The sequence below is a fragment of the Trachymyrmex cornetzi genome, unplaced genomic scaffold (genome assembly GCF_001594075.2).
Source record: "Trachymyrmex cornetzi isolate Tcor2-1 unplaced genomic scaffold, Tcor1.1 scaffold468, whole genome shotgun sequence".
Taxonomy (NCBI): Eukaryota; Metazoa; Arthropoda; class Insecta; order Hymenoptera; family Formicidae; genus Trachymyrmex; species Trachymyrmex cornetzi.
The window spans coordinates 313063-325806 of record NW_017299487.1 but is presented as its reverse complement, the minus strand read 5'-3'; the positions used below and the strand labels follow the sequence as shown (position 1 = coordinate 325806).

The window sequence follows — 12744 nt, the reverse complement described above, 5'->3', positions numbered from 1 at the left end:
CCTGCCGTTGCTGCCGTTGCTGGTACCGGCGAGACCGGTTCGCGAAGGTGCAATGACTCTGAAAATCCTGTTCGGGAAACACTTGGAAATTTGGAGCTCCAATTTTTACACTGAATCGATGTAACTCAATTACATCATTGTTAAATTTATCGCGAGAGATACATCCTGCACGTAATCACATTGCATAATTGAGACTCCTTTCTCTCTGGGACTTACAACTTTTATAAAGATAGTCTTCATATTTATGGCTTGAAAATAAATGAAAAAAAATCTTCTTTGTTGATGGTATTCTAATGTTTTAATATATTTTGTCGGGTAATATTTATAAGATTTCTTATTAAAAAATTACGAACCACATAAAAGATAAAATGTACAGAAAGCTGTATGAATAATAATTATCATCGGAAATTATTTGTATGTATCATGGACTGATTCATCTCTGAGCCTTGATTTAACATTATTTAACTTATATTATTTGTATCAGTTACAAATTAAAGGTTTTAGAATAATGCCGATTAAAAAGGCCGCGTAAAAAAACTGATGTCTTGAATTTTCGAAAATCTTTTCGTTGAGGAAATCCATTCTATTCCGAACACGTTGTTGTTATTCTTTCTGTCCCGACAAGATTCTAGTGGCATAGGGCGCGCATTCGTTATCGTCGTATTCTTTATCCGCAAAGGAAAACAGAAGCAGGAATGAAATATCATCGTTATTCTGCATTCTCTTTTTTCCGCATTCTTGCAGGGAGAATATCCGGCGCCTGCCGGTATTCCTCGCCCACCGGAAATTACCGAAACTCGCCACATCCGTCCCCGATGTTCGGGATTTTACGTTTTTGTCGTAAACAATGTTTCATTAGTGCAACGCGGTGGTTATCATTGGACTACAAACGACGCGACGAGGACGCGTTCACCATTACTATTCGTCGTTTTGAAGTCGTTACACGAGCTGCGGCGAATAGAAATTAATCAGAGTCGTTGGAAATCCTCGTTCGCCGTAGTTGTTTTACCGCTAGCGGATTACATCGTGGTGCATGTTTCTCAAAATCAGAAAAAAAAACAGTACTCCACAAATGAATGACGCTGTTTCTCGCACGTGTATTATTGAAAGATGAACTCACGTGTATTATCTTGTATAAGATACCATAAATTTTTATATAAAAGTTAATCCTACGAATATTTTAGTCTAATAAGCACAGTGATAATCATTATTGTAATAATCATCATTAAAAGAAAATATTCATGAAAAAATTGCCAGAATTAATTTAAATGATTTAAAAAATTAAACAAATGTATTTATATTATTAGTTAAAAATTTTACATACAATACGCAGAAAAAATTCCATTTTCTTCCAATTATACATTAGAATAATCCTATGAGATAGTTCTGATGATTTAAATTAAATAAAACGTATTTTGATCGTCAATAGTAATCTGAACATTCTTTAAACTTGCGACTGCGCAAAGACCGATTATAGTTCTTCCTAATTAATACTTGGCATTTAGAGAGAAGAATCGTTCTATCTTATTAACGATATTGTTAGGTGTGAGAGAATCGATTTTCTGTCCATTGATTACTGCATCTGTATGCCGTAAATCCGATTTTGCGTGCAGAGTATATCTTACGCGATCGATAGTCGTTGAAAGACGATGCAGGAAATGACAATTGCGATCTTCTAATGCAATTGTATCACGATACAATCTGAGTGTCGCAACGAAAATTAGCGCGCAATTAAACTTACAGTTTCGTTCTATTATTAGAGATGGCTCGTCCAAGTAAACTATTCGGTTCGATAATCTTCTGAAGATGATTCGCATAATGCGAATGCCACTGTACGTAACGAATGAAATAATTTACGAATAAGATAATTTGTGTCGTCTCCTGGTTATGTATATATAGTACAAAAAGTATTCGTACAGAGAAAATATTTTTCAAAAAAAACTTTATTTTTAAAAAATAAATATTATCCAGCGAGAAATGAGTCATCGAATTGATATCGAATCGATGTAAATTCCATGATTTTAACACCAATTTGATGTCGATTCGACGTTTAATTAACGATCACTTCTTGTTGGATAATTAACAATTTATTCATAAAGAATAAAATAGACTATATGTTTCTTAAAATTATATATACCAAAATGATGTGTATTAATTATACAATATATCATCCGAAAAATAAGCGAAAATTAAAAACTGTATTGTTTGAATGCTCAAAAAGTATTCATACAGACGAGAAATTTAGCTTCTAAAATCAGGAATACATGCTAAGCTCGTTCGTTTATATTAGAACAGAATTTATTGTATTCGTTGTATAAAATTGCTAATTAATGTTTATTTTCTACAAATAAGACATTTTTTATAACAAATTTCCTTGTACGAATACTTTTTGCTCTCACTGTGTGTGTATATATATGTATATATACATATAGGGAAAAATATTAAAAAAGAACAAAAAGAAACGTGTTAATTTAAAATACATTAAAGACATATTAAATTCATCAAGGTCAAAAGAATTTTCGTATCAAAGAAGCTTGAAAAGTAAAGTGAAATAAAGTAGCGAACTAAATTATGTTATGTAATTTCGAAATAATTTTATTAATCAAGACAATCACTTTTTGCTTCAATATAATACGCAATTATTATTTAGAAAGAAGTTTCTTAATTTTATATCTAATGAAGTGAAAAGATCATACTAATTTTACTTAAAAGAATGTCACAGAAAAAGAGAGAACATGAATATAAATCATTAAAACAAACTATAAAATATAACTATGCGTCTTACATAACGTATAAAGTATTTTTCTTTCTTATTCTTGCAAGAAAACAATTTCTTTCTGTGAACTTTATGCGAAATTTCAAATTAATAATAAAAAGAAAAAAATGAGAGTAATTTGATACAAATTATGATATTATAAATAATTTCTCTTATCAATATATGAAATTTCTAATGTTAAAATAATATCGTAATCCTAATAAAGTGGGATTTGAGGGGATATTGCAGCCTTTTAGAGATGCTATTAAATTATTTAGGAAAGAAGTATTTATTATTTATAAGTCTAATTATTTTATATATTATATTTGCCCAATTATCTTATTTATATTAACAATAAGTAATTAGTTGTTATTTGGGTATATTACTAATATTTATTATTTAAATTATTCATTATTAATTATGATTTTTATTTTGACAAGATGTACGTATATTTATGTCCTTTGGCATTTGATTATCCCATCATATTTTAATTTCTTAAAAACATTAAAAGACCTTTTGACTGCAAAGTTCTCTCTAAGCCATTTTAAAGATTTCTCATTCATTCGAAAGTGCAAAATGCAGTCATTTGCAGACAGAGGACTGTTTGAAACGTCGTAATAAATTATTACCGGCGTATTATTGGGGGGGAAGGCGGGAGGGGTGTGAGTTTAATCCACTGTCAGAACTACGTTCTGTCGGTGGCAGTTCGCGAAACGCTTCGAAAAGCAGACGTGGACCTGACCCAATTGGAACTACGTTTCGAGCGGGGAGCACAGTCGTAATAAAACAGCTAGGTGACATGCCTGACGGTCCACGTCGGGCAAGGTTAAACGCCGACCCTCGCGCCGAGCTTATAAATAACTACGATATTTTCCTGCTTTTCGACTCGTCTCTCTCCCTTCTCTCTCTTTTTCTTGCATAGCCACGATACCCCGGGCGAGAAAAGCTCGCGTGATCTCTTCCCGAGCGCGTCTAGCTTCCCGATCTAATTGGGAAATATGGTAATTGGGTCGCACCGAGCGGAGAACAGTGGAGTTCTGACATGAGAATCTCCTTTATCCGTCTTGAAAAATACATCTCTCGCGTGACAGGCGTAATTTTTCGTCTAAAATGCTCCGGTGATCTCATCCTGATCTGTTCGATCATCGTATCGCCACGAGAATGATGATAGTGATGTGCGCTTGACGTGAAAGAAATATGTACAATGTATATATGTACAAGAATGTGAAGAATTTTGGAAATACATCTGAAACATATCGTACCGAGTTTCTGGCGGTGTTTGAAGATTTTTCGATTACATTTATTTTGCATTTATAGATGGAAAGAATGGTTTTACTGAAATATCTCAAATTAAATTTTACAGATCTGAAAATAATTTTGTTGGACCATCAAAATAATTATGTAGCAATGTAGGACGTTGAAACCGATTGTTAGACTGTCAAAACTTTTTGCAGCTTAGCTCTTTTTGCTTGAGATTTCTACATAATTATTTCAATAATTCAACAAAATTATTTTCGGATCTGTATTTAACTAAATTTTTAGATACTTTAATAATATCGTCCTTTCTATGTATGTACGCGAAAAATAGGTCACGCGTTCCAGGATTAAAGCTTTGTTGTAGCTTATGTTGGCTTAATATACGCTCTCGAATAGCATTAACTTGGGAAATTTGGAGTTGAGCTTTAACACACTGCTGTTTGAAGATATATTAGCCTGATATACGCGTGACACAAATGTGTGAAATCTTCCCGATAGCTGTCAGGCCTCAGGGGACCATCAAAAATTCAATGGACGTCGTTTGCCCCTCTCGAGAAAAGTCAGTGCAATCGATCGTTGGAGGAATCTTCACCACGAGCACGATGCTATTCGACACGAAATGTGCACTGTTTCGTATTGCAATTCGCGAAACCAATGCAATTTCCGGCCTCGCTCATCTCGTCGCGTGAATCTTCCTCGGGAACTTGTGTGTGCAATTACGTGCATATGTTATACGGTTGCCAGTCCTCCGGTTTTTTGGACCAATCTCCAGCAAACGGGAAAATCTTCGATTTTTCTAAATTTTCCGATTACTCTAAATTTTGATAACCTTTTTTAATTCAGAAACGGCGTTTCTTAATTAAAAAGTAAAGTAATTCAGATTAAATTATTTAAGCATTAAAGATCTTTGACCGTTACGGCCATTACTTCTAATTTTATTGTTGAATAATAAATTCTATAATTGTGTTTAAAGAATGATATACCATATAATTTCACGAAGAGATCAAAAGAATAAATGAGTTTAAAAATATAGTTATTATGTGAATAAAAAAAAGATACTTATTTGAAAAAAAATCTCCGACAGAAGGGTAAAAAGTATGATGACCTTTTTTCAGAGAAACCATCAAAGTGAACAATCGATTTCCAGTAGAACAGTTAAATCTCCAATGCTGGGCTTCAACGGAACACTGATCGAAAGTTAGCAACCGTAGTTATGTACGTTATGTATAAGTAATTTAACTTGCGTATGAAACAGCGCAGAAGCGTCAAATTTTTGCTTGAGAAAAGTTTCTCTTGAGAAGAGGGAAACATGTTCCCGTAACCGGATGTTAAGTAATGAGATCGTTAAAAGCTACATAAAGCATCAAGGGCGCAACACGATGTTTCTCAGTCGTTGAGTATGCATGTTAGATGTTAGCTTCGATGTCGGAAACGGTTACTAAAAATACCGATACGTTTACTCGATCGCGCCGGAAGCTCATCTCTTTCATACTGTAGACCTGCTGTGTCGAATTGTCAGAATTGTCATTAAAAAACTCCCGTAAAAATAAACAGAAATACAGAGAAATCCGATCTCTTTATGGAATGATGTACACAAACTAACAAAGCTGCATATAAAGCTAGATATAAAGCTGCATTTTTTTAATTACTATTTTTATTAAAGATAGTGATATTTGCGTCCATTTGAAGGAATGTTTTTATCTCATATAGAGTTTTTTTTAATTATTATATTCGAATGGTACCGCTGCAAACCATTTTAATTGTCATCTGGCTATACGTCCATCGGTCCATCTAGACTGAAGAGATACGTAGTTGACCCGAGATATGGCTATATCTACTGCATCGCCCGCATCAAGTCGACACGGGTGACCGGAGTAACAAATAATCGTAGAAAATACACGGAGCACTACGTACTATTTTTATAGAAGAGTAAGATATCTGGCTTATGTCATCGTAAAAAAAAAATCTTTGTATATAGTAGACATTATTGTTAATTCATCTCCAAGCAGAATCATTATGACATTAGAACGATATTAAGATAATTCCAAAATGATCTAAAAGTTATTTTTAAATTATTTATGATTTATTTTAACATTACCGTGACTTGTTCTGTTTGTGTTGCTATATAGGAAAATAAAGAAATGACAGAGACAGAAGAATCCTTTTTTATAGGAAAATTCGTTGAATTCGAATCAACATGTACAAAAAATTTCAACAATAAAATAAACTGGATTTCGATTTTCGTGAAAGTAACAGACATTTCATCTTTAAAATATTTTTATGATTTGCTGTCAATATCTGCTCGATGCGGGCGACGCAGTAGATGAAGCCGGTTTTGGTCAGCCGCACATTTCTCCAACCGATATGTGTCCATCTCGCAGTCAAACGGCGTTTCAAAGTAGCGGCATTCGAATATGGTAAGTTAACAGCTTGGAACGAGCATCTCTGCGTGCTTGTGCTACTGATTGGCAAACGGCCAAACCGTGAAAATTCCTCAAACCGATGAACATCCAAGCCTCTAATAGACATTCCAAGGCTGATGGAAATGTGATGGATTTGTTGCTTGTTTCTAGCTTTTACATACTACCGCGCACGTCGGCCTGCGCCTTCAGTTTGTTTTTTATTCAATTTTAAAGACAGGCTTGTATCGCGGATTTGACCAATGTCAAATTTAGCACGAGGGCACGAAGATTACTAATCGATCGAAATAGTGTAATGCTTCTTGATGTTGCGGTATTCGTTTAATGTTTGTTGCACGAGGATTATACATCGCGTTGAGCCAATTAAAGTGCACTCGAAAGAATTTACTCCGCTTAAAAATTTACAAAGAAATATATTCGAATCAATCCCTTAAAATATTGTAAATTCAGTAATCTTTTAAATTGTAAATTTTAATTTTTCTATTTAATTCTCATGTTACGATTTGAGAACAGGTTTAGGTTCCTCTAATAAAAATTAGAAGATTTCTTCCTAGTTATATATTTTGTATTTCTATATAATTGTGTTTATTACGTAACAGTTTATTCGACATCTTAAAAGTTTATTCAACATTACAGCGACAATAAATAGTTGGCGATTAAAAGTATGGACCGTATAACTGCGTTATTCTGCGATAAAATACAAAATAAATGAAAATAAAGAAAGAAATAATTTTTGCTTATAAAGCGAACTATATAGTCCATCTTAAATTCGTTGAAGTTTCCTTATTAAAATGCTAACCGCGTTTGCTTTTTCTTGAGGCAAGTAATAAAAATAGAATGGAAAGTTGTGCTCAAATTTTTCATGCATATTATACTACCATATTTTTCACGGAAATTTTACTTTATTAAGAAGAAGTGTACAATGACGTAGCATTATCAGCAAGTTTCATTAATTGTGATTTATGTAATGTACAAAATTTTTTTCTAGATTTATACAAATTGAATATAAGATTACTCAAAATGAGATATATAATTTTAATATAACGGCGAAACATCGTGTTGCTATCATTTTCGTAACATTTCAAAACAAAAGTGTACAGTATCTTCACAGTAACTAATAATTAATTCTATTTAAAAAGTATCATGTCTCTCTTTTTATTTATGTATATAAAAATAAGTGTTGCATATCTTACGTTTTATTTTTGTCATAACGTAGAATAAACTTTTAAGAATATCTTGCTTGATATATGAAAGCATATTAAACATACTTAATGCTTTCTACGTTTATCACGGTCATCTCTACGTTGTTCCCGTTCATCTTTGCGCTTTGTTGTTGCCGTAGTTGAGCTACTGGCGCGCTTAGCCTGTTTCAAGAACTGATCCAGACCGAAAGGATCTTCTTCGTCTTTCTCAAACTGTACTGGTCCCGACCGCGTAACTGATCTATCGACTCCACTAAATTCCTTGTCAGGAACAAATCTACAATAAAAAACGAACACCAATAGCTTTAAATTTATAGACAATTTGTAGACCACTCATAATTATATAAGTTAAAACTTATGTATTGCAGACAAAATATAAATATTCTCACCTGTTTGTTTTAACCAATTTCTCCAAATCGTCTCCATACGTGTCTTTATCAATATTCTTGCTAGGACGATAAATGTGCGAAGCAATAGAATTGCCATCTTTCCACGGCTTGTCGTAAACATTGTACTCGTCGTCGTGTCCGTAACCGCTGTCCATCCCTTTGCTGGTATTAAAGAGACGTTGATCGAACTGCGCTTCTCCCGTACTAGGAATGCTTTTTGCAGGTAAACCAAGAGCGATTTGCTCGCTAATGTCGCGCTCGCGTTCGCGTTGCAAACGAGAGCGTTTATCAGGAGCGGCGCGAGCTAAATTACGTTCGCGAGCGCGATCTTTGTGCCGTTCTTGTCTGAGTTGATCTCTCTCACGTGATTCTTCAGATTTATCTGTCGAGAGAAAGAAAGCATCTCTTTATCAGTTAAATATCTTCATCATTTTTGTCTTGATTTAATTTTCAGGAATATTTATTATTATTATTTACTTTGTGTGTGAACTAGCAATTATACAAACCTAATGTTGCGGCAGATTTCAAGCCGGCGCGCTCTTCTCGAGCTTTTTGCGCGAGTTGCCTCAAATGATCTTCCTTCTTCTCTTTCTCCTTCTGAGCCAATTTTTTTTCTAATTGAGCTCGCATTTCGACAGCTTGACGGGCTTTTCTGTCAGCGATGTAAAGAGCTTCTGCTAGCTTGGCAAAGTTCTCATTGATGTGAACTTGTTGCAAGCCCCGACCGTCTGCAGCAAGACGTTTGTCTAATGGGATTGTGTAACCCTGAAATGAAACATAACTTTGTTTCCTAGAATTGTAGATAGAATCGAGTATATCAAATTATATTGCAATATTATCTCTTATGGCGAGATAAACGCGATATTAGGCATAAAATATTTCTAAACACCTTTGCGTTTTTCCAGTTACTTATGCACGGTGGAATTTTCCATTCTTTCTGTTCCTTCACCGTCACTTTTCTCGTGGGGGAATGCATGACCGGCGCTGGAGGAGATGGAGGTCCTCGCGGAATCTTTTTATTAATCCTGCAATTGAAAATCTTTACATTAAACATCTGGTAATTGTAGTTGTTCTTTATTCAATTTCACAATCGTCTTATTTTCACTGTACATACTTAAATTTTGGTGGTTCCAAAGGATCTACTTGTGCCTCCACCATTCTGATGACCCTTTGCTTTGCACCTGAATTAAATGACTGTCCTTGCTGCGACGGTGTATAACGTATATACTGAGCTGGAGCTTGTTTCTCTGCACATCTCACAGGCATGGCTGCTGCAATCTTTGATCTCGTTATCTTTTCTAACGCTTTTTTCGTCTTATCTGTGAGTTCATCAATTTCGTCTTCAAGAGGTCGTTGCAAGGTAGGATCTTCCTCATTTGTAATTTCTGACGGTAGCAAATCGCTCAACTTGCTATAGACAATCTATAAAAAAAAAATAGTAGATTAGAGATGCTAATTTATAATTTCAGAATATATATTTAAAGCAAGATCGAAATTTACTTTATCTTTGCTATGACCTTGTCTTGCTATAAGATCATATTTTACTTTTCCCTGAGCATCAAGTTGTATCGCCAAGGCATTGCTTGTGGATTCTTTGCCCTTCATCCCCATTCCAAGTGGATACTGTGCAACGTGAATCTCAGGGAAAGCTCCTCCATCTCCAAAGTCCTACATGTAATATACAATGTATTACACTTAAGAGAATTATAAGAGTTATCATAATCATGATTTTATAAAATGCAAAAGTAATTGAATTATGCTGATAAAAAATGTTTGTTTATACAAATCTTTGCCAAGTTATGGCAATTACTCACTTCTGGATTGCGTGGCACCCATCCTCGTCGCTGTCCATAAGGTGGTGCAGTAACAACAGCTTTGACCAGCGCTGAAACCGGTCTTTGACGTAGTTTTTGTTCGCGAGCTTCGTCCTCCCTGTCCCACACCACTTGGGTGGGGGCAGGTAATAAGCTAGATCGTAGAAAGAAATGAAACAACTATTATTACAACCAGATAATTTGTAAGTTCTGATTCTATGTTTAGAGGTTAAGATATCTATTTTCAAGTCAATTACAAAGCGTCTTTTTTTATACTATTTAAGATTGTGATCAATAGTAACGAAATAATTTTACTAAACATATAAATTTGCGTATGAAAATGATTCTTACTTTGTTAAGGACATTATTAAATACGATTTGTGTATCAATCCTACTGGAAGGTCCACACCAGTCCACACATACCACACACGCGTCTCACACACATAAACCGACACTATTCCGAGTCCGAGTACTGACAGCTGAATATGAAACTTCGTGCTTTCACCACACGAGGTCTCCAAGATCAACTCGTGTGAAGGTGGGGATTAATAATCCTTTTGTCAAGATCTCTCTTCAGCAACTATCAGTTGATATGTCTCAATGATCCAAATTTTTGTAGTGTTTACAGTACTTGAATACTTATTCAAATTTATAAAATGACTTCTAAGTCCGAGATCACTTTGGAGCATTTTTATATTTTTAATGGCACTTATGCGAAGAAGGAAGGAGAGGCAAGTATGCAGAGATGTGTCAAAAAATAATCCTTTTTGATTAAATAAGGTACATGTGATGTGAACATATGTTTGTTTTTTATCAGGAAGAAAAGAAAATATTGTATTACTATCCAGAAAAGGATATAGATGTTCAAATCAAGAACATAGGGCTTAGCGAAGCGATAATTAAGTTTACAGAGTATGTATCGCAATTGTGTTTGTCCGTAAAGAATATTGTTATGAAAGAAAATGTATTACAGGTCTTTCAGTCCTGGACAGCCATGTGACTATTGCCATACACATAAAACACGTCAGATATATTATCAACCAGAACCTAATTTTTGGATGGTAATGGTACGTATTTTAGAAGATATAATAGATGAGACATTTATCATTTTTAAATTAGTATGAGATACAAAGCAATTTTATTAACATTTTATAGATTGTTGGTGTACCATATATCTACAAAGAAAAAGATGGTAATAAATATCAGAATGATGAAGTATCCAGCAATGTTTGTCAAGCTATATTAAAGCAGACATACATGATGTTTAGATTATTCATGGGTTCCTTTGAAACTATCATTAATGATCCTGAATGTGGCTCTGTAATGTTATTAAAACTTAAACTAGAACATTTTTATTCACGAGTAAGCAAAGTTACATTTTTTCAATCAAATATAAGCTCGACATGAATATATGCCTTTACTGTATTTCATTTTCAATTTGTTTCAGTATCTACTTTCATTAAAACTGAATAATAGTGATATATTAGATGTTTTCCAAGGTTTGCAATTCTTACCTCTTGACAAGATTACATTTCTCAAAGTGCAATGCTTTATGAATCTTGTAGAAGCTATGTTTACACAAGTAAAATACACTGCATTTCTCTATAATGATCAAGTTGTTTGGTACGTTTTGCTTTCGTTATTTCTCTATTATGATATATGTATATATTGAATATTTTATATAAGATTTCTTTCGTAATTTTTTTAGGAGTGGCTTGGAACCTGAAGACATGCAAGTAGTTTATAATTATTTAGTAAGTACTCTTTTACCAGCTCATCTTGAAAAAGAATTACATGGAGGCTCAATACCTAGAAACTCTCCCTCACCATTCACTTCTTCACATTATGGAAAGTACGAACGAATAAATACTTTTGCTTCAATTTAAATGTAAGTTGTGACGAAAATACTATTAAAAGTATTTTTGTTTAGATTTGTTACCGGACCTGCTAGCGTTAATGAGCCCAGTTTAATTGGAAAATCACCAAAAGTTTTTATCAACTACTCTACTAAACCTGTATCATTGTATCTAGTAGTGTATCGAGCACTAAGTGCTACAATATGTCTCTTCGTCGATAGTAAGTGAAATTGTTAAAACTATTAGTTACATTATTTATCAACACAAAAATAAAAATATTTATATTTTTTAATTTTCAGAGAAAACTAGTTTATTGATTGATTTCTTTAAAAGCTTAGATGGTTTTCTGGGACCACAATTAACCACATTAGTTAGCTCTGTAGCTGAGCAGTGCTCAAAACATGTAATAGTTACACCGGAATCGTGTACCAAGTATCTGTATTTTAATAAGTTAAATCTAGCATACAAGAGTACAATACATTTAGATAATAGACGTTGCTCTAACGTACTTACAACACCTGAGGTATTAAGGATTATTACTGATATATACAACGATAGAAACAGGTACGTACATATCCCAAAAAATTCATAAAACATGCGCGTTAATGAAAATTACATATTAATTACTTGTCTCTTAGATTGAAGGAAGCTGGAGAAGTAATTATAAAGACCATAAGTGATTACTGGGTTATTGGAAAGTTGTCGAATCTGAGAGAATTTTTTGTTGTTATACAGCAGAAAAGTGCGAGTATTATAGAAATTGATGGTAGGTATAACATTCTATGCAATTGTATTTATGATTGTTTAATAATCTCTTGATTAATCTTTCCATTTATTACAGATGAAGTAAAGAGGCTTTGCGAGAAACAATTAAAAAGTATTTTTTTCCATTGATGAATATGCAACGAAAAATGGAAATTATGCAATTATAAATATTATTTCCTTATTTTTATCATTAATAACAATCCTGGCTGACTATAAACAGGTAATATACATTATATGAAGTAATTGTAGGAAGCTGTATATTTATACACATGTGATATAAAATATG

General features: G+C 33.5%; 2 protein-coding genes across 2 annotated transcripts; one reads left to right on the top strand and one right to left on the bottom strand.

The window, feature by feature from the left end:
* Window positions 1–7560: 7560 nt before the first annotated feature.
* Bx42 (Puff-specific protein Bx42) lies at window positions 7561–10297 on the bottom strand. Its single transcript, XM_018513413.1, has 8 exons — window positions 10189–10297; window positions 9838–9991; window positions 9524–9691; window positions 9138–9445; window positions 8913–9048; window positions 8530–8788; window positions 8024–8405; window positions 7561–7911 (listed from the first exon to the last, which is right to left on the bottom strand). Exons 1-8 carry the CDS (start codon window positions 10200–10202, stop codon window positions 7701–7703), a joined length of 1632 nt encoding a protein of 543 aa, XP_018368915.1. The 5' UTR covers window positions 10203–10297; the 3' UTR covers window positions 7561–7700.
* A 53-nt stretch (window positions 10298–10350) lies between these two features.
* Ccz1 (vacuolar fusion protein CCZ1) lies at window positions 10351–12612 on the top strand. Its single transcript, XM_018513414.1, has 10 exons — window positions 10351–10568; window positions 10655–10749; window positions 10811–10904; window positions 10993–11199; window positions 11285–11460; window positions 11546–11689; window positions 11768–11913; window positions 11993–12257; window positions 12332–12459; window positions 12535–12612. Exons 1-10 carry the CDS (start codon window positions 10494–10496, stop codon window positions 12585–12587), a joined length of 1383 nt encoding a protein of 460 aa, XP_018368916.1. The 5' UTR covers window positions 10351–10493; the 3' UTR covers window positions 12588–12612.
* The last annotated feature ends 132 nt before the right edge of the window (window positions 12613–12744 follow it).

What these genes read in the sequence shown, in the direction of transcription:
- Bx42 (XM_018513413.1), bottom strand. An exon ending in TTGGAACCACCAAAATTTAA is followed by an intron (nt 9,049 to 9,137) that starts GTATGTACAGTG and finishes TTTCAATTGCAG; the next exon opens with GATTAATAAAAAGATTCCGC. An exon ending in AAATTGGTTAAAACAAACAG is followed by an intron (nt 7,912 to 8,023) that starts GTGAGAATATTT and finishes TTTTTATTGTAG; the next exon opens with ATTTGTTCCTGACAAGGAAT.
- Ccz1 (XM_018513414.1), top strand. Translation starts at nt 10,494, where the DNA reads ATGACTTCTAAGTCCGAGATCACTTTGGAGCATTTTTATATTTTTAAT. An exon ending in TAGAACATTTTTATTCACGA is followed by an intron (nt 11,200 to 11,284) that starts GTAAGCAAAGTT and finishes AATTTGTTTCAG; the next exon opens with TATCTACTTTCATTAAAACT. An exon ending in ACTTCTTCACATTATGGAAA is followed by an intron (nt 11,690 to 11,767) that starts GTACGAACGAAT and finishes ATTTTTGTTTAG; the next exon opens with ATTTGTTACCGGACCTGCTA.